The sequence below is a fragment of the Strix aluco genome, chromosome 12 (assembly GCF_031877795.1).
Source record: "Strix aluco isolate bStrAlu1 chromosome 12, bStrAlu1.hap1, whole genome shotgun sequence".
Lineage (NCBI taxonomy): Eukaryota > Metazoa > Chordata > Aves > Strigiformes > Strigidae > Strix > Strix aluco.
Window position 1 is genome coordinate 5,351,661 of NC_133942.1, and position 25,873 is coordinate 5,377,533.

At 53.0% G+C, this 25,873-nt stretch overlaps 1 protein-coding gene across 3 annotated transcripts; it reads right to left on the minus strand.

The window, feature by feature from the left end:
• Positions 1-12,764: 12,764 nt before the first annotated feature.
• INSYN1 (inhibitory synaptic factor 1) lies at positions 12,765-25,300 on the minus strand. Of its 3 annotated transcripts, none has more exons than XM_074837211.1 (4): positions 25,191-25,300; positions 24,395-24,556; positions 23,309-24,083; positions 12,765-13,476 (listed from the first exon to the last, which is right to left on the minus strand). In XM_074837211.1, exons 3-4 carry the CDS (start codon positions 23,489-23,491, stop codon positions 12,784-12,786), a joined length of 876 nt encoding a protein of 291 aa, XP_074693312.1. In that variant the 5' UTR covers positions 23,492-24,083; positions 24,395-24,556; positions 25,191-25,300; the 3' UTR covers positions 12,765-12,783. The 3 variants fall into 3 exon arrangements, with proteins under 3 accessions (XP_074693312.1, XP_074693313.1, XP_074693314.1); XM_074837212.1 differs by lacking the exon at positions 25,191-25,300 and adding an exon at positions 24,918-25,015; XM_074837213.1 differs by lacking the exon at positions 25,191-25,300 and having other exon boundaries at positions 24,395-24,570.
• Positions 25,301-25,873: the final 573 nt, after the last annotated feature.

Here is a 25,873-nt window from a genome sequence, read left to right on the forward strand (position 1 = left end):
CACAGCCTGGCTGAGGAGACACTACCTCTTTAAGGGCACAACAGCAGCTCTGACTTGGGATTTTTGTGAGTACTGGGGCTGAGTATGGCTTCTGCTGGGAGAACAGGGAAAAACTTGGTGTTAGAGATGGGCAAGGGCTGAAGATGGGTGTTGCTTCTAGCTGGTATGGCCTCTGCTGTACAGAGAGCAATGGCTGGATGGGGAGGTAGAACTGGTGACTTTGTAGTTAGGAGGAAGGGGACAAATAAGGAAAGCTACTGGTCCACCTACACTAAACAGATTTTTTTTTTTTTAAATATGAAGCTGCAGAGGGGAGAAGCCCTCAACCAGTAGGTCTGCCTAGACTATTATCACCTCTCTTTGCAGTAGCCTTGGGTACTCCATCCCTGCTGTGCTGAAGGAGATGTACTACAGGGCACAGGAGTTCTTATTACACTTAAATTGAGCCAATAGGCACAAGACAGGCCTTCAAGCTATGTTAAATAGCTCTCCTTGCTCTGTGGCTTTCCCTCCTACACAGCATAGGCTTATCCTGACTGATTGGTTTAGGCTGCTGAAGACTTGAAGTGTCTTCTGTCTGGTGGAATTCAAGTTGGGTATGAACTCCTGGTATCTCAGTGCCTAATGTGGTGAGCTGAACACCAGTTGCACTTCTCAGGAGCTTGAGTAACAAATATTTAACAAAAGTGGTTTGTGTACCCTGGGCTGTGTCACTTACAGTGATGTGACCCAGGGAGCAGCGGTCACCTCCAGTCCAGCCTTGAGGCTGTGGGACTTTGATAGCCCATGGCTGGAGGGCCATGTGTTTTGAAGTGCCACCTGGTATAAAGATCACAGCTCTGCATCAGGTGAACTAATCACCTTGTTTTAGGTAGTGTGGGACCCTGTGCTCCTGGGTGAGCACAGCAATGGAGTCAAATTCTCTGAAGCATGCTGGTGCTGGTGACCCTTGTGTACTTTGCAGGGAGAATCCCCAAGCCTGTTGACTCTCCTCCATCCTTCTGGTCTGAATAACCTTATACCTCATGTTCTTTCTACATCCTGGGGGCAGTCAAAGACCTGATGCTTACACCAGCCTTTTCTGAGCTGAGGAAACTGCTCTTGGTCCCAGATAAAGAGTAAAACAGGGCAAAGCATCAAGGCTGACTCAGAACAGTGTCAGCAGCCCCAGTTCTCAGATGTTTGATCTCTGCTTTTGCTAGTGCCTTCTGAAAACTGTTACTGTTAAAGGCATTACCTAAATTTGGCAGCTGAAAGCTGGAAACAACACTTTTGCCCTGAAGCTCTTCAGCTGCAATCCCCTAGCCACTAGCTTGCAATGCAGTGATGTTGATTCTCCATACAACATACTCCAACAAAGCCTAAGCACAGCTACAACTCTGCAAATGAGCCTTCCCTAACATGGAGAAATCAGCTTGGTGCTTGTTTTCCATGGGCTTGGCAGAGTGTAGAGCAGGAACCCCTTCCCCAGGCAAGCTTGGTTTGAAAGCCCAGGGAAGATGTGCTTAGGGCAAGTATTTCCTGCTTTTGTTTTCAACTAATTAGGCAGCTGAGCTGAAATAATCAGGTGAAAAGATGAAGTAGACATGTAAGCTTTTTTTTCCCCTGGTATCTTCCCAGATCGGGCTATCAGCCTTCATATTTTATGCACAAGCTCCTTCCTGAAGGAGTTACAGAAGACTAAAAACCCCTTTTTTCTTAATTTTTACCTTGACAGGGTGACATGCACTGTGTGTCTGGATTGAGTGTGTGGTCAGGCTGTGATGTTACCCTTCCAAAAGTGTGTTGGTGTTCCTCCCAAGGGCATGAAGACTCAGTTGTGCCCTCTGGGTGGGAGCTGAAGATTGTCCTTCACAAGAAATCCTAAATCTTCTAACCATCTGTTTTAAGGCTCCTCATTCATCTCTAAAGCCACTTGCTTCCCAGCCTCCAAAGAAATCTGCCCCTGAGCAGGATCTGCTGCTCTTGTCACTGTTGCCCTATGCCACAGGGGTTTGATGGAGACCTGTGTTCCTCTGGGTGTCACCTCCCCTGCAAGATCTTCCAGCTGTGAAAGCCCAATCCCATGCTGAGCAGGTGCTGCCAGCACCACTTCCCTTTCTAAACCTGTGAGGAGCTTAATAAATAAGACAAGCTTTGTGGGTAATCTTAATTGAAGATGTGGATTTGTGATGTCCCCTGGTGCAGGCTCTAAGGAGGCAGACAGCAGCATGGGGCTTCTCTCTGCTCTAAGGGCTTCAGCATCCAGGCTAGGAAAGGGGGAGGAAATGTGGATTTTTTTTTTTTTAATTATGGCATGGAAGTCCTCCTTGCCTATGGTGCTCTTCCAGAAATGCAGTGGTCAGGGAGCACTTGAGGAGCTACTGGACAAATGCCAGCATGGGAAGGGATTGCTCTGAGCTGTGCCAAGTGTGGGGCTGCACATGTTGCTTGTTGACCCATACATTCAATTTGGTTATTGCTGGAAATACCCTCCTGAGTTAATCTTTTAGCTGTGATGGAGAGAAACCTTCATTAGTGAGCTGGCAGGTAATCCATGCCCAAAGCCTGAACGCTCTTTGTCTTTTGATGACCTGTGCTCATGATGCCGGCAGCAGCCGAAGTGGCTGGGCATCGCGTGGGGAGAAGAGCCTGATGTTTGGGCTCTGAGCCCTGTTGGATCTGATCCTATTAGCACTAATCCCTCAGCCTGTGCTCAGATCCTTTTTTTGAGGCCTGTCTTCAGCAGGAAGGACTTGTGCTGGGAGATGATGTGCTCTGGGCTGTCCTCCCCTTCTGCCAACCCCCTTCCCAGCCCCGAAGGCCTGCACATCAGCTACTGTTGCTTATAACACTGTTGGCTTCCCCCGTTGTAGCTAACGCATCTGTGGATTTTAGCATTATAATTTAACACAGTTTATTAATTCTTTAATAAATTATTAATACCTAGCCAATCTCTTTTTTTTTTTCCCCTGTTTACTGGGAAAAAACTTGATAGAAGAGCTGAGAAGGAGAAGGGTTTGGTGGAGAAATGGCTCCCAGAAATCCAGCCCAGAGCTAAGGCTCCCAAAGCTGGGATTGCTGTAGGTGGATTAAGGAGCTGGGAGACAAAGGTGTCTCTTGGAGGATGATGAAGCGTTCATCCGATTAAGGGACCAGGCAGAAATTTGCCTCTGGATGCTCCTAAGAATTGGGCAGTGCCAGATGCTGCTCCACTGTCCCCAAAGGCACCGACCAAGACCTCTTGCTGGACTAGTAGGTGACATTGCTGGTCTATTTTTCCTGTCTGGTTTAACACAGCCCTCTGCAATTGCTTGATGAATGAAGAGAGAAAGTGCAGGGCATGTGCTGGTGGTGACACCCAACTTACCTGCTCTTCCCCACCTGTGAGCCCTATCAATCCCAGTCCCATAACTGCCGCTTCTGGACTTTATTAACATTCATTTCCCTTGCATACATGAGCATCTGAGTAAAGACTTAATTAGAAAGCTGTAAGTTGCTGTCAGAACAATAAATTTGTGGGAATTAATAATGTGAACAAGGATGCATCGTGGTTATTCACGTGTGTCTCCAGCTTGCTGTAAGTACCCTGTTATATAGAGATGTTGGTGATAGGCTATAAGTGGCATTCAAGGCAATTAATTAAAAGAAAATTAATTTACCACATAGGGGAACAATCAAGTGGTACTTACAGGAATTTCAGGGTAAAAGTGAGCCGCTTCGTATGTTCATTTGCAAATTTGTGCTGTTCTGTGGAAGTGGTGTGAGCATCAGTGCCCATCTCCCTTCTGCACAGCAGGAGCTGCTGTGTCCTTCCATCTCTGGGCATGGCCCATCTGTTATTAGACAGCAAGAACAATTAAAGCCAGAGTAAAATAATTAATGGAAAACTTTTCCAAGAAGTGAGTTGGGGCTTGTAGAAACTCACTTTTGCAGGGAGTCTGGGTGGGTTTGGAGGTCCTGTTGCCTGCACCTTGGGGGTAGCCTGGCCACATCCCTGTGAGGTTGATGTTGGAGAGCCAGCAGCAGCCCTGCACCAGCCTGGATGCACTCGCACAACCAGGGAAGGCTGCACGAGCTTTTTGCACTGCTGTGGCATCTGAGGGCAGACTGGAGGTGACCTCTATGGAGATGCAGCAGCAACCAGGGAAAGGGAAAGTTGAGGGGAAAAGGAGGAAATATTCATTTTAGGGATTCCTTAATGTCTTGTTACAGCATCCAAAGAGTTTGCATAGCTAGACATCCTTCTCTCTGGCCATGGTTCACCCTAACCCTCCAACTCAAGGGACTGCAGTTTACTTTTAAGCAGGATATTTGACATGGCAAGACTTGAGGTGCTTCAGTTCATCCCATGGGATTATCCCCTTCATGGCACTGCCATCCATCCTACAGCAGAAGGGACCTTTCTGAAAAGGATTCCTGGTCTGTTAAGATCGCTGAAAAAAAAAACCCAACCAAAATTTCCAAATCTGATTGAAATTTCCAGGTCACTGCAGCCAGGGTGTTATTTCAGGGGTTTGTTTTCTAGTTTTGAAAGAAAGGAACCTCCCCTGTTATCCCTGAGCTACCCGCCTTGCAATTAAAGACAAACAAAGCCTGGTTTGTGGAGCCCTGCAGCCACAGGGAGGTACATCTGCCCAGCCAAAGGACTTCCCAGTCTTATTTACTGTTTTTTAAATTTTGTTTCCCCAAGCCAAGAGCCCTCTTGCCTTAAATGCTGCATGAGTATTGCTGCAGACCTGGTTATTTAAATAGGAAGCTGCAGGCACCCGTGCCCCGTGGTGCAAGGGGCTCCTTTCCACCCTCGTTTTACCCCTCTGAATAAGATCCCTGATGTTCTAAGGATCCTATTTCTGCTCCAAATCTCTTCTGGATCTCACCCTGCTTTTTTGGCTGCGCTTTGACCCCAGCATGGGAGCTTTAGGCTTGTTCTCCTACTGCAGAGGTGTCCCTGCATCAGCAGCTCCTGGAAGCCTGTGAACACAGGGGAAGCTCATTAAAAATAAATAAATATTCCCTGTACTAAAAAAAAAAAAAATCGGGAAAAATGCCCTCTGGTGTTTTAAAATGTTATCTTTTTTTTTTTTTTTTTTTAAAGCTGTTTGCAGAGAGGGGCCCTGCAAGAGGGGCTTTTCCTTTGCTGATGTTATGTGGGGCTGGCTCTTGCACCAGCCCGGATGCGAAGGGTCCAGGAATTGCTTTCCTGAGTCATTTCAGGTTGAGGACATGACATGAGTTGTGTCCTTTCTCAGCCCTCTGCATCCAGACATTAAAGAGGCCATTAAACTTTGCTGCCCAAATTTATGCATTAAGCATGTACAAACTGGCAGCTGAGTATCAGGGCTAATTTCCTAACGATGTACATTATTAATGCCCTGCCTGCACATGTTCAAGGAAATTGCTACTCATTTTTTTTTCCCTTGTCCATCTTTTTATCCACTTCTCGTGTTTTTGCTGCCAGAAAAGATGTGCTGTGGTGTAAATGAAGATGAAGGAGCAAAAGCCATTTGAAAACACCGCCAGTAAATTAAAGTTTTGCAGTATTTGCTGAGATAATTTAGCGTAATTCCCTGCTAATGAATTAATGCACCGCTTCTTGTTCATTATAGCTTTCCTAATTTGATTGGAGCTCTAAGTGCTAGCTAGCTTCATTACCAGCAAATATTAATGTAATAAAGTGGGTTTTGTTGTAGTCCTTCATTCCCAGCAAGCTTTGTACCCAGGTGATGTGCTGGGGAAGGGCTGGGAGGAGGAGAAAGGTCAGGGATGCTGCCTATCAGTGAGGCTTTACAGGTGCCCATCAGCTTCTGGGTGATCAGCATCATCTCTTGGTGGCCACGTCCAAGGGCCATGGGGTTGCCCAATCCTTGGCAAAACCCACCCCCTTTCCCTGCAGCATTGCAGCCTTACAGGGAAGAAAACCAGAACTAAAAAGATGGTGATTGCATTAAATCCATCATCAAGTGTTGGCTCATCAGCAGAGCGAGGGGAGCAGCTCCATCCCACCACAGCCTTGGCTTTGCTTTTCAATAAATATAACTTGCTCTTTAATAAGTATAGCTTGCTCTTTAATAAACACATTGTAGGAAAGGTAGAGAAGAAGAAAGCAGAGCACAGGAGACTTTCATTTCTGAAGACTGGTACCCAAGTGGTTTCAACGGCCACGCAGGGGAAAACATCTCTCTGCAGCCCCTCATACTTCTTTTTTCATCTTCCTCCCATAAACTTGCATCAGAGGCTTTGGCCAAGGCTGATGCCAGGATGGAGGATGCAGGGTCCCAGGGAGCCTTCCCACAATCCCGCCTGGGAGCTGGGAGGGACAGGACCAGCTCCGCCTCAATCATGTTCTTTGATGCAAATGCCTCCATGCATAATTTAAGCTCCGTGTTGCTTACACTGAGTAATCATCTCCGCTCTGGCTAAGAGGGGATGGAGAGGGAGAGCTTTCTTTTTTCGAGCCTTTTTTTTTGTTTCCTCCCAAAGTGTTTCCTAAATGCTGGGTGAATGGATTTTCCCATGCTACATCAGGTACCTGCTGGAGCCTGAGATCTGGGCACCGTGCAGCATCCCAAAGGTGACCATGGATGATGTCCCAGGGCACCACATGAGTCAATCAGTGGGGAAATAATTTTTTTTTTTAATCCGTTGTTTGAGTCCATAGGTGCTAGTTGTGAAAAGACTCGTTTTAACGTAAAGCGGAGATGAGGATGTAATCCCATGACTCCAGGTGTCAATCCCATCCTGACACCTCCTGAGAATTTGGCTGCAGATTTTGCTGAACATGTTGGGTCCCACCTGACTCAGGTGGTCTTGGGGAGACATCTCTGCTCCCCCCCCCCAAAGCCAGGGCATCGCCAGAGCCAGGGGCAGTGCTCCTTATTATGGGCTGGCACCGATGCCTTTGATTTTTCCTGTTGATTTTTTTTCCCCTTCTAAGAGCCCCAACATTTTAATTATTTATTTGGAGCGTGATTAATGTTTTGTCTTACGTTGTTCTGCCAGGGGAGCCCCGGTACATTTTGGTTTAGTGAGATCTAATTAAGAAGTCCCATCAAGCATGTCATCCCTTGTCTTACAAGTACCTCCAGGGCTTCTCCAGCGCCGCTGCATTTCTGCAGGCTCAGCTGGACCTGATGGCTCTGGGGGGCCTGGGGCTCTTCTCGGGGGGTGCTGCCCTGCAAACGGTGGGTGCTCCTGCCAAGCACCCCTTGTCCCAGGGTCGAGGTAAGACCCAGATTGCTGCTGCCTCCAGGCTATAGAGGTAAGAAGCACTTTTGGTCTCAAACTTGCCCTTTCTGGCTGCATTTTGGGGGAGATGCTCTCCTCCTGAGAGCAGGATGCAGCCAGGCTGAAGCTACCCTGTCCCCATGCTCCCACTGGGGATGAAGCACGGGGTGATGACAACATTCATCCACGGAGGTGGTGTGAGATGGGGCCACCACGGCATTGGCGCCTGGCACAGGTCTCCGAAGGGGTGGTGAGGAGGGAGGCAGCCCTGCGTGGGGCACGCGTGTCCGTGTGCATGCGTGTACGTGTGTGTGCTCACTGCCACCCAGTGGTGGGAGAGCACCCAGCCATCACCCAGAGAAACGCTTTTTATAAGGCGAGATCACATCGTAAATAAATAGACGTTTCGCTTTGACATAGCAAGGGCCATATCCAGGTACCGGAGGGTTGAGCTCCAGGAGAGGTGGCCACTGGAGAAGTGGGTTTTGCTGGGCTGGAGATGATGGTGGAGCTGGCAGCTCAGCTCAGTTCAGGCAGAGACCCTCCGTTTGGCCTCCCACCACCCTGGCAGCATTAAATAGACTGGGCAGCCTCACCTGGGACACCCATCCACACCCTGCCTGTGGACCCAGGAGCACATTTAAGCTCAGCCTGGGGTTATTGGTCCCAGCTTGAGCTGTGCTGCAGGGATGCTGCTCTCCAGCCGTGCCCATTGACCACAAACTTATTCCCACCTTGCCTTGGACCTGCCTCATCCTCACCACCTTGCCTGATGCTCTGAGCTCTCTGTTGACACTGTTTTCCTCCTCATCTCCCCTTGCTCTCTTGCTGAGGGTAGGGTGAAGGCTCCTGCCTGCTGCTGGGTATCTATCCCAGCTCCCAATCCCTCTCTTTCCTTCTCCTGGCAGAGCAGGAAGTTTTCTGCAGCTGTCCAGCCAACACTGCTCCACCCTTGGGTTATCAGCCCCGGAGAAGGTTGGAGCCCACGACTCCATCCATAAGCATGGGGGAGCTGCCTTGGCCACGGAGTGACTGGCAGCCATCCTGTGGTACGGAGGCCTCCAGCAAGCTGTGAAATTACAGTCTGGCAAGTGCCAGGTGTAAATGAGGATTAATTTGTGGGCCATGGCCATGAGCACCCATTTCAGGCCCATGTCTGGCTGGGCTTGACTTATACATCTCCATCCCGTGGCTGCCGGGAGGGCTTGGCTGGCAGAGCCCGGAGAGAAGTGTGAGCAGGGATGCTGCACTGCTTGGGATTTTAGTGCCAATTGCATCAGGGTGAATCTGTAACCCAAGTCACCGAGTGTCCTGATCCATGGCTTGGGGGTGCCCCTGAACCTGCCTTTCTCCTCTGACTGGGTTACCCTGGGCTGGGGGTGAGGAGGCAAAGGGATGCAGGATGCTGCAGGATGCTGTGGTAACGCCCCAGGGAGAGACAGATGGGTTTGTGCTCAGGATGGACACAGTATCAACGTGCTGTGAGCAGTGTGGGTACACTTTGCTTAGAGCAGGGCTCCTTGCTTCCTCTCCATACAACCTTTTCTTGTGAGGAGATAACCACCCCCAGTGAGTTATCCAGCTCCGAAGCTGGAGATAAGCAGAGGTGGGGAGGATGTGACCCCCGGCTTGCTGCACGGTGGAGCAAAATTAAGCTGGGGAGATGCAGCTGAGCTGCACCAGCCCACAGGGATTATAGTTTTTTAAGGGATGCTCCTTTACTCCCTGTGGAGTGCAGCACCTTGGCCAGATGGCTGAAGATAAAGGGGAAAGAGCCTTCATGGTCCCCTCACAGGGCCCAAGATGGATTTAACTCCTGAAAGCCGGAAAATGAGAATGAAGGAACACTCCTCTTGCGGCTCTAAAGAAGCAGCATCATACGAAGCGCTGGTACATCACTTGCAGTAATTCAGCTGTGGAACAGTGAGGAACAAATAAGACAAGATGCTGTACATTAGCAGAGGCAGGAAGCATAGCCTTTCCCTTCAAAAACAAAGCATTTGTCTTCCAGCCACAGTGAGCAACCAGCCCCGAGCAGTGTGGGAGGGGGGCAGCTAAAATCCAGGGATGCTTTTACCAGCTGTTGAGATACAAGGGAGCTGGCTGTGGCCTGGTCTGAGCCAGGGCTATGTGAAATAAAGCCCATCTCTGTGGGGGGAGAGGTTGCTGCCATCCCCTGAGAGCGGATCATAATAGATTTCAACAAAAAAGCTGCACCTAATGTATGGGGACAGCTTCAGTTTTGGCTTCCCAGGGGTGATTGAGCACAGGGAGCCATGGATGCAGTTTGGGCCCCCATCCCCTGCAGAATTGACCTTCCCAAAGCCCCACCCTGAGCCAGAGCTCTTCCTTAGACTGGAAAATATCCTGTTATCCACTTTGATGGCTGCCTTTCCTGTCAGAGAGCTCAAAAGTGAAGTCTCCCAGCAGTTGGGGGCTATTTTCAGCCCTTGCTGAAGCAAGACTTAGCAAGATGTCTTCTTCTGGGGGGAAACTTTCCAGCTGGATTTCGTGAGCTGGAGGGATTGGATGAGCTCGGAGGAGTTTCTTCAAAACACAAACCCCAGCAGAGCCTCTTTGTAATTCAGGTCAACTCAAATAGGAGCCATGGGGAGGGTCAGAGCTGGAGGATTCAAACACGAAGTCGAAATTCTACTTTAAACCCCATCAAAGCCTGGCTCTGGCTGGAGCAGCCGCCGAGCATCCTTCCCGGCCAAAAATCAGCAGGATGCATGGCAGAGGTATCCGCCATTCTGGGTCACTGGCTGGTCCGTGTTCTCATTTTATTTGCTGATGGTTTCTTTATTGCTTCTTGGAAGAAACACGAGCCCTTTGCCCCTTCCTTTTCCATCTCTGGCAACTCTCTGGTTGCTGTTTTGGGTGTTCCCAAACAGGTTTTGGGGGCCAGGGAGGGGTTCGGGATGGAGGACAGGGACATTGCCAGGATGCTGTGGGCAAAAGGCTTGTTAATTTGTTAATATATGATGTCAAGAGACAGACAAGGTGTTTTCCCAGTCCAGCCCTGATTGCATCCCCCATTGCCCTCCCCATGGCCACAGGCTAACCCCGATGAGCTGGATCTTGTCCCTGCAAGAGCAAAGTCCATTAATTCAACATCATTAATAACTAGGTTGGTGGTGCAATTAATAACAGTATTAATAACTTACTGGTGTAACAAAGCCATTTTTACCAGTTTGAATGCTTTATCCATATTTGTCTTAATAATCATTCCCATCCTCTTGAATTTTACCCTAAAAAAACCCCAAACCAGCAGGTTTTCCTGGTAAATAATAATAGCAAATCCCCTCTCAGTGTGCAGAGGAGCAGCAAGGACATTGTCTGTGGTTCTCCATATATCAGCAGTGGCTTTTATTACCCCTTACCCTGAGCAAAGGGGAGCAGAGGAATTGCCCCTGTCTCTGTTTACCCCTGTTTTATCGAGGTTTTCTGTCCGTGGGCCCGAAAGGTTAATATAGCGCTTACCGCTGCCGTCACTTGGATTTATCGGAGAGCATGAAATAAAGCTTGCACAGCTGTAAATTCATTCTTAATAGAAACGTGGGGGGAAGAAGCCATTACCCTTGTCCATACAGCCCTGGCTGCAGCAATTGGCTTTAAATCCCCAGCCCCAAGGTGAGTGGCTTTGCCCTGAGCTGTGCAGGAGCCAGAGCTTTGCGTCCCCATGCCGTGCCTCAGTTCCACCTCTGGCTGATTTTGCAGCCCGTTCTGGGGTTGCAGGTGATGCGGGTGCTCCCAAATCCGGATCAGCCAAAAAGCATCTCCTCGTGCAGCTCTGGCTGCTCTGAATTTTTGCCTCGTGCTCTTCCTGGCATCCCTCAGGAGGAGTTATTAAAGAACAAAGCTACATCTATTAATCATGCTTTTACAATGGGGCCAGGTTGCAAAAAGCTCATAAAAATAAATAAATAACCAGCTGTTGACACGCAGAGTAATGGTGGGAGTGGAGAGGAGTTGTCCCATCTCACATCTCCCTGTGCCTGTGCTGGGTGAGCCTGGCTGTCCCCTCTCTGGGATGTGGGATGAGGACATCCCATTCTTTGTTATGAAAAACCAGGGGCTGATGCTCCCCTTCCAGTCCCAGGCCTGGGGGTAGGGGAAGGTGTGGAGGAAGATGATGCATGAGCATCATCTTCCCCCCATAGTCCCCTCTGCAGGGCTCTTCCCTCTCCCAGCTTTGTCCAGGCCTGGGATGTCCTGGTGGGGATAGGCACCAAACCTTCCCAGGCTCTGCACATGGTGGAAACGTACACTGATCCCCTAAGTGATGCCTTGTCCCTTGGGGCCTAATCACTAAAAAAAAAGAAAAAAGAAAGAGTAATTCAATATAATTTGGGTGAAAGGGTTTTCTGCTATGATTTGGGTTGAAATCAGAGTGTTTTGATCACTGCCGCTTCCTCTTTGATGAGTGTTTCACACAAGCATCCCTCGCCCGGGGTAGCGATGCTGGGTGGCAGCGAGGGTCCTGGCTCTGGGGTGACACTCAGGGTGACACTGGGAAAAACCTTGAAACAGAACATATCTGACCTGGATTAAAAATAAGGAGCCAAGGCGATGTTTTTTTGCTGTCAGGCTCAGAAAAAACACTGCTGTGCCAGGGATGCTCGAGGCCTGGCAGTGCAAATGTATCTCTGTGGGAGGAAGAGCCGATGGGGAGGACACTGGGTGTTTGTCTCCAGGACCAGGTGCTGCACCAACCCCTTTGGATGCTGAGGGTTTTGGCAAAACCTGGAAGTCGAAAAAAAAATGCCAAGCGTGCATTTGGAGATCCAGATTCCTTCATTTTTTAGAGCAAATACAGCTTTCCCCCCCCCCAAATCAGGGCTGCGGCTTTTGAAATGCAAAAGGAAAGCTGGAGACATTTCCTGCATCATTTTAAGACAGTTGCAAGACTTGAAGGTCACTAATATTTCCCCTGGACCTGGTATAAAGGATAGAAAATGGGGAGGGGGGGGCGGGGATGGTTCCCCAGCCTGACTCCTCAGCACTGGTGTGGTTTTGCTCTCTGCAAGCCTCTCTCCATCCCTCTATGGGCCACGTGCTGGCTGGGGCGCTGACACCCCCGGTAACATCCCCGCTCTGCTCAGACATCAGATGTGACAAAGCAGATCACACCGGCTCTTCTTAAGCCAAACAGGGATAAAATGTCCCAGGGAGGGCAAATGGTTCAGCCACCCCCACCTCCAGTGTCCCCATGTCCCCATCCATCCCCCAGCCACAACCTCAGATGCACTGACCCTCCCCTCCACATAGGCTTCCCTCTCTTGGTACATATATACATATAATATATATATGTTATTGTTATTATTTCTCCAAGACGGACGGTTTATTGATCTGAAGCTTCTGTCCACACAAAGAAACAGTTTAAAATTCCCTGAGCCTCAAAAATGACGGGTAGGTATTTGGGACATTTGTCTTCTTTGTCACCTTTTCATTGATTTTATTATTAGTATTGATTTATTTAAATATATATTTATATATATATATATATTTTTCTGTCCCTCCCCAGGAATCCCCCCATCCACCCACCCTCCCCAAATCCGTGCGGCAGAGCCGGAGTCAGTTTTTATTTTTAATTTTCTGCTTGGCCGGGATATAAGGCAGCACCGTCTGGGTGCTTTTATCGGCTACAGTCTGTGTGCTGCTGTTCCTCGTCAGCCGCCGCGCCGGGGGTCCACCACCACCACCAGCACCGGTGGAAGGGTGCTTCGAGGGTGGCCCCGCCAGCACCTTATGACCGGGCTCCTCGGGACCGTCATCCCCCGGGGATGCCGTGCTGTCACCGTCCTGGTCGTCGTCGCAGCACAGAGCGTGGTAAAGCACCTTGTCGCTGAATCGGACCCGTTCCCGCGTGCCAGCCGGCCGGTGATGCGAGATCTTCTGGCTGGCCGTCGTGCCGAAGGCTTCCTCGCTGGATGAATCCGGGGTCCCCCCGCCCCGGGGACCATTGGTGATGGGGATCCCTCCGTTCATCAGCCGGTAATCAGGCTGGCGAGCTGGTGGGGGCTGTGGCTGCGGCCGGGGGAGCTCGGGACAGTCACCTGGGTCGGAGGGGGTAGAAGCATCCAGGAAGGAGCAGAATTCCCAGCTGTCAGAGAGGATGTCGGAGGCGGCAAAATCGAGGGGTCCCAGCTCGAAAGTGCCTCCCCCCTTCTCACTGCTGGAGGTACTGCTGGCCGTTGCCGTCGTCCAGTCATCCGGCTCCAGCTCGAACTCGAAGTCGGACGTCAGTCGGTCGATCTGGCTCACCACCTGCGGACAGACGGACGGACGGATGGGCAGAGAGGAGTGGCTGGACAGGACCCTCCTGTTTTTGCTCTGTAGTAACACCACATCCCTAAATCTCTGCCACTTCCCCTGGCACCACTGGTGTGATGAGTGGGGAGGTCTCAGCCCAAGTGGAGCTGCTCCAGGAGCCCCTCATCAGGGACCAAAGCCCACCTGACAGCAGAGCACCCATGGGCCCCAAGCAGGCTTAGGTGCCCCTGGGTGCTTGGTGCAGCTGGATGGGTCCTTCCCAGGGTGGTCCTGGGGTCTGTCTTCTGCCCCGGGACCATGAGTGCCACCACAAATTCCCATGCTCGTGGTGCTTCGATCCCTCTCACTTGACCATGGGGAGCCACTAGCGACCACCACCTCCTCCCCCTGGAAAAGGCAGCTCCGCGGGTGGGGAAACTGAGGCAGGGGGTGGAAAATGTACCAGGGTCGTGGGACAAAATACATGGGAAGGGGGCAGGGGCTGCGGGGACAGCACTGTCACCCCCCATCCTGGCTGGGATGCTGATGGGCTCAGTCCCCTGTCCTCCGTCTCTTACAAGGTGTTGGGTATATCAAGACCCATGGTGGCTTGGGGACGGGATCATGGCCCCACCACGCCACAGGGGATGGACCCCATGTGAGGCATGAATAAAACAAGCTCTTAAAAAATTAAAAATAATAGATGTAATGTCCCAGCTGAGGTTCAAGCCATGGGCAGGACTGGAAGGGGAAGGAAGGGAAAAAGGAGGTCCTTGGTTCCCATGGACCGTGGTCTCCATCTAATGACCTTCAGATGTAAAAGGGTCATCACCCACCTTCACATCTTTAATCCCATCCAGCTCAAGGGCTGCCCAGCACTAAGCACAGCACTAATCCTGCCCAACCCCAATCCCATCCGATCACCTGCTGCCGTGGCATCCGGATGGAGCCATCGCTGTGTGTCCGGGAGCATCGTGCTGCTTCTTGGCTGGTGTTTCTGCATGTATATATATGTGCAGGGGTGTGTGTGGCTTTATTTTGTGTGGGAGGCAGAGCACGACGTGAAAATTCAACTCAGAAGCAGTTGGAAGTGCGTATTTTTGGCAGGGTTGCTGGCTCGCCTCCCCCCGCCTCTCTGGGGGAGCTGGCAGAGGGCCTGGCCGGTCCCAGTGCTGCCAAGCAGGAGGTGGGCAGCGGCAGACAAGGGGTGGGGGGGCCTAGGGGGAACCCCTCAATACCCCTCATTTCTGTTTGTACCCAGCACGGGCATCCGTGGGCATTGGTGCTGCCCAGCACCCCAAGGCTGTGTTTCTCCCTCGGCTTCCCAGCACCCCCATCCCACACATGGAGCATTTGGAAGTGAAAAAGACCCTTTGCTTGGCTTTTTCCAGGTGGTTTTTCCAGGCATAAGTGCTTTTTTCTTTGGTTATTTTTCATGATTGCCTTTCTCTCCCCACCTTTTTCCTTCCACCGCCCTTCCACATGTCCTTTCCTGGTGAAAATCAGCCACAGATTTCCCAAAAGAAGGGAGGGAAGACAAATCAATGTGCAATATCTTGTCAGACAACTTTCCTTTCCTTCTCCTCATGCTGCTGAAAAGCTTTGCCATATCTCCACAAGTCCCATGGTTCATCAGTGGGTGTTGGACCTCCTCAACCACCAAGAATAATTAATCATGTCACGTATCTCTGTCATTTTTATGCTGCTGTTAGCCCATAATTGCATTTTTTTGAGCTTTTTTCTGGGGGAAACTGAGTCCTTGGGTTCAGACACCCCATCCCATCCTTATGTTGGGTGGCCCAGGGTGGGCACCCCAAAGTTACTGTCACAGTGCCAGGTTGCCCTTGGTCTCTGCGTCCCTTTGCTGGATGCTGGCACGTAGAGGTTTGGGTCAACACCATAAATTGCTAGAAATGCACCATAAACCATGGCTCAGCAGGGTAGGCTCCTCGCAAAGCCCTCATGGTAGATGAAGATGCATGGGCAGAGTTAAGGGTAGTTTAATATGTCTGTGCATCTGAAACCAGGAGCCCAGGGGGGATGATTATGTTGCCAGCAACCGAAGTGGCTCCATTACATTCTGCTGACCTAATTTTAATAAAATTCCCATATTTGAGCTCCAAATTTCACTTGTTCAACAGTCCTGCCCATGCAGCTCTCCTGCTCTGCCAAGCTCCTGAGGAGATGGCACCAAGGATGGAGGACCCCAATCCCCCAGCTGCTTGTTGCGGGGATCCAACTGTAGGCATGCAGCACCCCCTCTTTTAAACCAGCTGCAGGTCCCTGTGGGACATCTCCAAGCTCTGGCTGTGGCTAGGACCATTTCTTGGGCCACCAAACACTGTATGAAAACCTGAGGACAACCCGGATGAGCATGTCTGGAGGACAAAATAGTGTCACCTCCATGGGGTCACAATCCCAAGGGGCACAGGAGTCCCATATGGTTTGGGTGAGGGTGATGGGGCTGGATGTGTGCATTTGCTGCCTGCTGTAAACACGGAGCAGAGTAATTGGGGAGACCTGGGAATGGGGAGACCCTTTCTGAAATGGGACCGGCTGGTGTCACCAGGGAAATGCAGGTTGAAGGGCTGGGGATTGCTGCCTGGGAGCCTGTTGGACAAGTAGGCAATAGAAGATGCCAAAAACTATCTTTTCAGGGAAAAAGGGGTGGGTTGATAACGAGAAGAGTGCTCCCACCATCAGACCTAAGCACATGGGGATGGGCACTAATACACCTTCATGGTCCTGATGAGTCCCTGGGCCGCCCACCCCTCCCTGCCCACGGCCCAGGAGCCCATGTAAGCTCAGCCCTGGGCTGAAAGTCCTCTCCTGAGCCACGCTGCATGAGGACATGGCCCCAGCCCCATGTGCTGGCCCCATGGGTGGTTCCTCTCCTAGATGGACCTCTTGAAGCCAATCCCTGGTCCTGCTTGCAGGATAGACCTTGGACCTACATCATGTCCTTATCTCCCGGAGGGACTTTGTGTCCCCAAAGCAGGGTAATGGTGAGGATAGTGAGCTGAGCGCTTCTCATCCCAGGCAGCAGAAGGCAAGGGGCTTTACCTAAGCTCCTCACCCATGATCTCCGACTTATTTTTCCTGCCTCCTTGCCCACGCAAGACCTCCAGGGAGGGTGGGCAGGGACCCATCTGCCCTTCAAGCTTTGGCTTTGAAGGGTGCTGAAGACAAGCTGGGAGCATCCACAAGAAAGTCTTGAAATTAGAAAAGGCGATTGCTTCTGTTCCAATGCGCCATCAGATTTCTTTTTTTTTTTCCCCCTTTTTTTCTCTTTTATTTGGGGGAGAAAGGGTGAAACTAAAGAAAAGAGGGGAGAAAAAAAAAAGAAAAGTGACCTCTTCTTTCTTGGTGACAACAAAGAATTAGGAAAAAGGGCAGGAAAAGAGCTGTCTTTGGGAAACACCTGGCTATTATTATTTTTTAATAAGGCAGCAAATGATTCTGCTGAAACCCTCAGCTAAAATGAGATCACCTCTATTTTCACAAAGGCTCCGTGATTACAACACTGGGTTCAGGGTGAGCATCTCCCTGGGCTTTGAGTTGGGTCCCTGTCACCCAGGGTGCCTGCTCCTCCTCATCCTCATTAAAGGGACCCGCTGTGATTCAGGCTCAGTTGGTGCCAGGAGGAGGCACGTAGGCACGTCCTCATCCTGGTGCTTGTCCCCATCCCGGGCCTCGTCGCGGCACACAGGGATTAGTGTCACATCAGCAGTGGCTCACTCGGGGATATTTTTAGGAGCGCTTTCTATTTTAAACTGGTGGTGGTGGTGGTGCGGGGAGGGGGGGGATGTTAAATACCTATGTGACACTTGGTACCCGCTGAGGATTTAAATGTAAAGTAGGATTTGGGGGTTTGTCCCCCCTTTTCTCCTTCCTGGGGCAGGTTGTCAAACCTTTTTTAGCTGAGGCCATCGCTTCTGGCAAAGGGAGCTGGGGTGAGACCAATGGAGAGGGAGGGATGGATGAACCAGATCCCATCCCGCAGCCTGGAATTGGGTGGTTCAGGTGAGACCCCAGTGATGCTCTCATCCCGTGGGAATTGGGGTGGCTCTGCCTCCCCACAAGCAGGCGATGAGGGTTGGGGTGTCCTTGGTGTGTGCTGGAGGTGCCATGGGTATGACAGAGAGAGGATGTCTCCATCCTCCCTCACTTTTAGGTTTCGCTTTGTTGAAAAGAGCCATCTTTTTGGTGACAGCAGAGCATCCTGGTCAAACCAGGGGTACCTGGCAGTGGGAAAACAGGGAGCAAAAATAATCCCCCTTGACCTCATGTGTGGTATCACCAGGGGGCCTCATCCTGCTGCACCTGAGTGCCCTGAAAGCAGGCACTGGGTAGCCAAGGGTGCTCAGCTCTCACCCAAAGTGATGAGCTTTGAGCAGCCAGAGGATGAACTGGAGCGAGGCAGAGGAATGTCCCTGCAGTACCGCATGGAGATGGGCACTGAGCGAGCGTGTGCTAAACCGTGACGCTGACCAGTTCATCCCCACCCCAAAAACCAGCTCTCACCATTCAGCCCAACCAGAAGTGCTGGGCGCTCATCCCACAGATAGTCCCCGCACCCATGGACATTGCTGGCTGACAGAATCTTTTCAGATAAAAGCCAGGGTGTTTACCTCCCCAGCTAAGGCAGATGTTGAACATCTGGAGCATCATTTTTTAATGGGATTTTTTCTTTTTGGCTGCAAATCAAGCATGGAGGTCCCTGGCTGTGAGTTGGGCGTAGTGGCTCCAGCTTCCAAATTTTGGTCATGCTGCTTCCTATCGAGGAGCTAAACCTCCTGGAAGCTCAAGAAGATGCTGGAGAAATGGAGGGCAAGGCGGGAGGATGAGAGGGGACTTCAAAGGCTTCATGGCTGGTATTTGGTCATGCATATTCCCGAGGCCGGGGAAGGAGCTGGGAGATGCTGGGATCAAAGTGGTGTGATCTAACAGCCCCTTCATCCCGGCGGGGCCTTTGAAGCGGATGGGTGAAGCCGATCGGCGCTCAGGGCGGGTACCACTGCGTGAAGGTGGGGTCCGGGCTGGAGAGATCAAAGAGGGGTGTCTTTTTTTCAATGGTGTGTGTGTGTGTCCCCTCAGCTGCCCGCCGGCAAGATGCAAGTGTTTTCTCAGCCCAGAGCAAAGCACCTCATCACCAGCCAGGCTGGGAGAGGGGCAGGGATTTTTGTGTATCCTCCCCAGAACCCCTGCTCCCTCGGCTGCTGGCTTAGTCCCCATCCCCAGGATCCCGCTGTGCACCTGCAGCAGCACATTTTGGGGTCCAAAGCATTTTTCCACACTATGCAGCTGCTTTCTCAGGCTGGATCTGACCCACCGGGCCCTGCACTGTGCTTTGCTGCCAGCTGATGCATGGAGAGGATGGGCAACGGGACTGCGTGGGCCATGCAAAAAATCCCCAACCCTATTCCCAAAGCATCAAATCATGCCAGAGGCATTTGACACCATTGCCTTGAACATCAGTTCCTCCCTCCACAGGGGAAGAGAGCCACCCCAAAGCCCCATGACCCCACAGCCAAACATTCCCAGAGCAGGGACCTTCCCACATCTCTCAAACCATTTCCCAGCGCAGGCAAGGTGAGTAAATATTTAATAAGGAATAAATGATTAATTGGAGCTCGCAAACTGAAGCTGGGTTACAGGACCTCTCTTCTCTGAACTGATGCTTATAAATGAGCGTGCCGTGGATCTTGGGATCATTTGCTAGATCATCAGCCGCTAAATAGTTCAAAATCATCACACAGATCTCTAAAACATGTTATTATTAGAATAATAAGCTGTCTTCTTGCCTTGAACTTTCCCAAGCGTTCCCAGCTAATCACCTATTGATTACATTATTAGGGTATTTATTATCATAAGGGGTTGCAGGGAGGATTTTCCTCCTGCCAAAGGCTTGGAGGGGACCCCCTGGCGCTGCTTCCCTTGGTGGTGGAACCCTACTGTTCCCATGCCACAGAGTTCAGGGGTGATAGGGCCCTTTCCGTGGGATTTTGGGGGGTTTGCACATAGGGAGACTTACGCAGATATTTGTTTTTATTTTCCATCTCTGAATATACCCCCATGGACAGTTTACGACCCCCAGTCCCAGTCCCCAGGTTAGGAAGGAGCTCAGCCCTGCAGTGGAGATGGCTGGGACCTCCTGGGGTATCTTCTTCCCTGTGGCATCACCCTACGGGAAAAGGCCAGGGCTGGCAGGAGGCGCGTGGGAGGGCAGGCAGCGTGGCAAGCACTCGGCGGAAGCGCCTTCCCTGTCTGCCTCCTGCCTGATTTCTACTTCCAGTGTGTGATTTCAATCAAAGATTTTAATAATCATTTTCCCCACACATAATACAGCCCTGTCTTGGAGTGCTGGGGAATAATTATATACACAAAAGGGAAAGAGGGAGGGAGGGAGAGTGGGAGCGGAGAAACTGGTAAAACAGCATCCTGAATCAAATGGACATCTGGAATGACAGCCTTCAGGTGGGAACTGCTCCCGGGAGCTGGGGATGGAGCCTGAACCAGGGTCTGGCCCCATGTTGCATCCCCAGGGATGGGCAAGTGGAGTGGAGCTGCCTTGGGGTCTCCCACCGAAGCCTCTCCCCGGAGCACCCCACAATCCTGGCTGAGTCCAAGACTCAAAATCTCTGCTGAAGCAGGGACAACCTGGGAGAAAAGCCTTATGTGAGCCAGAGCCAGCTGTGCCTGGAGCTGGTGCGTGGTTTTGGAGCAGGAATCATCCCTGGGTGAAAGCCCTTGTGCCCACACAGAAGTTTTGATGGCTTCGGGGGTTATTTTTATGAAGGTGGGCATGACCTGGCTGCTTCTTCCAGGCCTGTAAAGTCCTGATACCCAGCTCCCCTTGCAAGAAGAACCTAGAAGAAGCAGGTCCAGCATCACCCAGTGCCCTCCAGCATCACCCAGTGAAGGTTTTCCAGCTTCATGGGTGTGTCTGGTGCAGCAGGATCAGGTCTCCCTCTGCCCTCACCGAGCACATCCAGCCCCGTGCCCCAACCCATCAGCAAAGCCCCAAGCAAAGGAGATGGCTGCAGGGATGGACATTTCCAAAGCCCCCATGGTGGCTCCACTGGAGAATACACCAATATCACAAGTGCCAGGGCCCTGCGGGCACTAAAGGGCTTTGATGACCCTGAGCAGCCCCACCTGAGACCCCCCCCACCCATGGGCTTAAGCTTGGGGCCATCAGTCCCTGCCTGGGGCTGCAGGGCTGCCTGTCCCCAGTCTTGTCCCCATGTCCTGGCCCTCAGCTCCAGCTGAGGAAGAACATCACTACAGGCAAGGCAGACAACCACAAAGGCTTATTTTTTTTACTTCTCTTTCACCAATATACTAGAGCTTATGATTTGCCAGCCTGGTGTCTAGCAAATAGGTGGGCTTGAAGGAGATTTCCATGTAACACGCTCCCATCGCTCTTTCTCTGAGCAAGCCAGAAGACAAGGGGTTGAATTTCTAAAGCCTCTAATGCCCAACATCTGCTTGGTTTGGGCAAAACCAGACCTCTGTTTCTTTGGAGTCACTGCAGCCCAGTTTAGCCTGGTTGGACCAGTGCATTTCAGCTCTGGAGCCTGCTCTTGTACTGTTTTATACTGTTTTGTGTAAGTTCTACTAATTGCTGCAAAGTTATACGGGTATGTTGTAGGAGTTGTTGAGAAGGGTTGAAGTTTAGGGCCCATCTTGTGGTGGGCACCTCATGGCTGGCTCTACACTGACCTGGTCACATCGTGCCATGATGTGAGTGGCTCTTCCAGGGCAGCTATGGGATGCAGCCTGGGAGGCCACTGGTGCCTGGGGATGTACCAGCTCCATGGAAAAATCATCTCCAGGCCTCAACACTTCCCAGCACCCTCTAGAAATACCATCTCATGGGGCATGGACCCCCTCCCTGGCACAAGAGCAGGGTCTCCCTGGGGTGAGGGGCAGAGGATGGGTGTTCTCTGGCCACCCTCTGTTTCTCAGATCACTTGGACCTGCTGCGCCCAGCCCAGCTCTTCCACCCTCCAACGTTATTCCACCTCCTTTGAGCCTGCTCAGGGAACACTGAACACCCTTTACCCCTCCCCTGTGTTCTCAGGCCACCTTCTCCTCTTCTCTGCTCCGAGACACACTGGTACAAGCTGACTTAGGAAGCCTACCAAGGGTGCTGCAGGGATGCTCAAGGTCCTTTTGGCCCCAAGGGATGGATGGGGACATTGTGGACCCACCCGAAGCTTGGTGGGAAGCATAACCCAGCCTCAGATGTGAAATGGTCAGAGATTTGTCCCATCTCGGTCCTCCTTATCCCTCTGCATCCTCAGCAGAAGGGATGCTTTACGATCGTAGTGGTCGCACCAGGCCTTAAATCCACGGGCTCAATGAAAGGGGCCAATTGCCATAATCCTAATTTTAAAGGCCTCTTAAAGATCCTGGAGGAGCATGAAGTGAGCTCCGACTAAATGGAAAATAGCTTTCCCTCCGATTACCACTATTATGACTTTTAATCCATCAGAGACTTGCTGAAGGGGTTTTGGGCTCCCCCGTTGGCTTTGAGGGAATCAGGGGGGCTTTTTGCTTTGGGTGGCTGCGTTTGTTTTCTGCTGCAGGAAGGACTGGAAAAGCCATAAAAGAAAGGAAAATCTCTAGGGATGCCACGACCAGGTTGAGCCCTCGCAGGGACCCAGTGGGGCAGCGTGGTGGGACGTGGCATCCCCCCGGCACTGGCTTTCCCAGCAGGACAGCCTTCCTAAAATCTCCCAGATCAAGCAGAGCCATCTGAAAGGAGGACACTGCATCCCAGGGGATGCTTCAGGCTGGAAGATGTCACCTCCCTGACCATGGCCACGTCTGCACTGAGGATGACATTGGTCCACCTGCATCTGCGCTCTCTCGGTGGCACCCAAATGTCACTGACCTGTGCAGGGCTGCTCCATGGTGGCCCCATGGCAAAACACCCACCATTTTCTGCCCTTCCTGGGGGGAGATGAGGTTTCACATGGCTCTAGATATAACCCCACGCTTGGCTCAGGCCACGGAGAGGATGCAAATGCCCGCCTGCCCTATTGCAAAAGCAAGCTGCCACGCTGTGCTCAAGGCTACCACACACTTTCTATCCACAACTTCACCCATCACTTGCAGAGATGTCCTAAATTACCAGCCCCATCCAGGTCTCCTTCCCCTGCACCTTGGAGATGTGTGGCCCAAACACTTGAGCCACAGAAACGTTAAATTCCCCACCAAAGCAACTCTGTTGTGTCTCCGCACTGGGAGGAAACTCCAACCACGCTTTATATGTGTATATATAATTATTTTTTTTGCAGGAACAATGGACCCAGACAGCCAGGCTTTGGGACAGCTAGACACTTTGGCCCCCTGCCCGCCCCGTGGACACCCCCCTCATTGCACCTCGGGCTGGTGCCATGTTTTTGGTGCTCTCTGCAATGCCAGAGGGACCCACCATCCCCTTTCCATCCACCTCCCTGCTTTGAAATGGGCCTGGAAAACACCCCCCCAAGCCCCCCCTCAAGGCAGAGCAGAACTAAGTGTGACACAGTGCCGACAACCAGGCCCCCCGACCCCAAGCAAATCCCAGTGTCAAGGTCAAGAGCAATTTTGCAAACCGTGTCTATGTTTTTCTCCCCCCTCTTTCTGAAAATACTATTGCATATCAGCCGGGCTGTGCCACCCCAGTTCCCTCCTGGGGGTAGTGGGCTGTGGGTGCTGAGCTGGCTCTGCTCCCCCCAGCCTGGCCCTGGAGGCAGGGGACAGGCAGGGGGATGGGCACAGCACACCCCTATTTGGGGCCAGCAGCTACTATGACCCGCGTAAGGATGCGATGGCACTGCGAGGTCTCTCCTACCTCCCGGAGCTCCTTGGCCACCTCCTTGAGCTCCTGTAAGATGCCTTCCAGTTGCCCGATCACCATTTTCATCCGACTCCGGATCCTTTCCCTTTCACAATTACTCTTGCTGCTGCTACAATTGCTGCTGCTGCTGCTGGGGTGGTCACTGGGCTTCCTGTCCTGGCAGGTCCGGGAGTCCATCCTTCCCTACCGGCCTCGGTTCCCGGCCCCAACGGCTCTGTCCATCCTGCTCCCCTCTAGCCGGGTGGCCTGGCGTCCGCGCAGCCCCTCTCGGCCGGGGAGCTTTCAACATCTTAACGTTCCCCTGCCTCCAGGAAAGTCCCAGCCGCACGCTCGCCTCCCTGCGAGGTCGGGGGGCTCCGGTTCGGAGCGGGGAGCAGGGTCAGGATGCACCATGCGGAGTCAGGAACGCTGCACAGGGGGCTCAGCCGGTGGCCGTGGGGAGATGTGGGGTGGCCATGGGGCGAGCAGAGAAGGCAAGCGCTGCCTGGTTGGGCAGGGTTTCACCTGCCTGATGCGGCAGAGCTGGAGGAGGAGGAGGAGGAGGAAGAGGAAGAGTCCTCGGATGTCCCAGGAAGCTAAAATCCAGCGGCTCACGCCTTTCCTGCTCCCCGACGCTGGGGAGGGAGGTGCAGGGCTGGGTGTCCCTGGGGAGTGATGCTGCTCCCAGCCTCGGGCCCTCGCTCTGGGGTCGCCAGCTCCAGCACTGGGTGGTGGTGGTGGGGGGTCTCCCAGCTGGGCGCAGGCGTCCTGGGGAGCCCACGGTCCCCTCCTGCAAGGACAGACAGACAGACAACGTGAGGGAGCCATCCCTTCTGGAGCCAGAATGCTGGGGGGGGGCTCTGCCCACTCCCACCTTGCTTTGATCTCAGCCCCGGCATGAGGACAAGCACCCGGGTACCCCCACAGCAACACCCCCTAATTGAGGGGCAGCAGAATGAAGCCTGGCACTGTCCCTGGTACCCCCCAATTTGCCCCCCCTCCAGTTTGAGACCTCTAGACTGGGCACAGCCAGCGGAGTCTTCCTGAGCTAGATGGATAGACAGACAGACAGACAGACAGCCGAGCAGCTCAGGAACTTACCGTTGCGATCCAGACCCCCCTTGGCTCCAGTCCAAGCTCTTCCTTGTCTTTTTTTTTCCTTCTCCTTTTCTTACTTCCTCCCCCTCGTCCTCCTCCTCTTCCTCCTCCCTCGGATCTTTTGCGTGGCACAAGAGGAGTCCGGGGGCCACCTTCCTTCGGTCGCTGTTGGAAGGGATGAGACGTTATCAGAGGTGACAACCCGCTGGGGAGGGGGACACACACGTCCCGGGGGACCCCTCCGCTTTGAGGGTGGTGGAGGGGGTCAGGCAACCTCCTCCCCCCGCGGGGGCCATCCCACCGCCATCCTCCTGCCTGGTCCAAGCCCCAACCCCGCCCCGGCCGAGGAAGGGGGAAAACCCACCTTGTCCCCAAATGCCCCCCCCTTCCTGGGCGGTGGGGGGTGGGGGGGTGGGGGAAGCAGCACGGGCGGAGGCGGAGTGGGGTGGGGGGGCGCATCCCCTCAGCTCGGGGGTGCGCACAGAGAGGGGGGGTCCCGGCATGCTCGCATCTCCATCCCCGGTACCCGCATCCTCCATCCCCGCTGCTCGCATCCTTCATCCCCGGCACCCGCATCCTCCATCCTTGGTACCCGCATCCTCCGGGGCACCGGGGATGGAGGATGTCTGTGCCCGCATCTTCCATTCCCGCTGCCCGCATCCTCCATCCCCGCTGCCCGCACCCCCCCACCTTCCCTTCCTCCCTCCCTCCCTCCCGCCCTCCCTCCCTCGTTCCCTCCCTCCGCGGTGCCCCCGCTGCCCGCACCCCCGCACCCTCCCCCGGTGCCCCCGGGACCGACCGGCGGCAGCGATGCCGGTTCAGGGCCGGCCGCCCCCTGGGCGCCGGGCGGGCGGAGCGGGGCGGGCGGCGCCCGGCGCCCCGGGCAGAGCCATGGGGCGGGCGGAGCGGCGGTGGGCGCCCGGCCCCCGGCCCCGGCCGCAGCCTCCCCGCTCCCCGCGGCTCCCGGTTCGGCGAGCCCCGGCGGCTGCTGTGTCAGAGAAAGGGGCCGAGCCTCCGCCGGGCGGGGGGGGCTTAAAGGGGCCGGGAGTCCCTTTGCACGGCGCGGAGCGGGGAGGGGGGCAGCGTCCAGGGAAACTGAGGCAGCGCTGGGGGGGTCCCTTGCTCGGGAAGGGGGGCTGTGCCTCAGTTTCCCCATTATTCCGCCCCAATAATAGGATTATTAAGGCTGGTCCCTTCTGAGTGCAAAATGTCTGTCCCCACCCTGTGGGTCATATTTGGGGCCAATTTCTGCAGGACCTGTAAAAAAGCACCCACGCACCCAGGATGCAGGAGCATCATCCTAGGAAAGGTCCCTGATGCAGGACTTGCCTGGGAAAATAACAACCACGGGCCTGTGTGGGGGTGGGGGGGGGAGTGGGGGGGTGTGCTGGTCTGCGGGGTACCCCAACGAGGGGAGGGAATCAGCCTGAAGCAGAGATCCAGCCTGGGAAAATCCATCCAGTTTAGCAGCAATGGGAGCAA

Bases quoted from the DNA above. Each gene is read 5' to 3' on its own strand.
- INSYN1 (XM_074837211.1), bottom strand. From the start codon at position 23,491: ATGGACTCCCGGACCTGCCAGGACAGGAAGCCCAGTGACCACCCCAGC. The intron at 13,477-23,308 runs GTAGGAGAGACC...GTCTGTCCGCAG, and splicing joins TGGCCAAGGAGCTCCGGGAG to GTGGTGAGCCAGATCGACCG.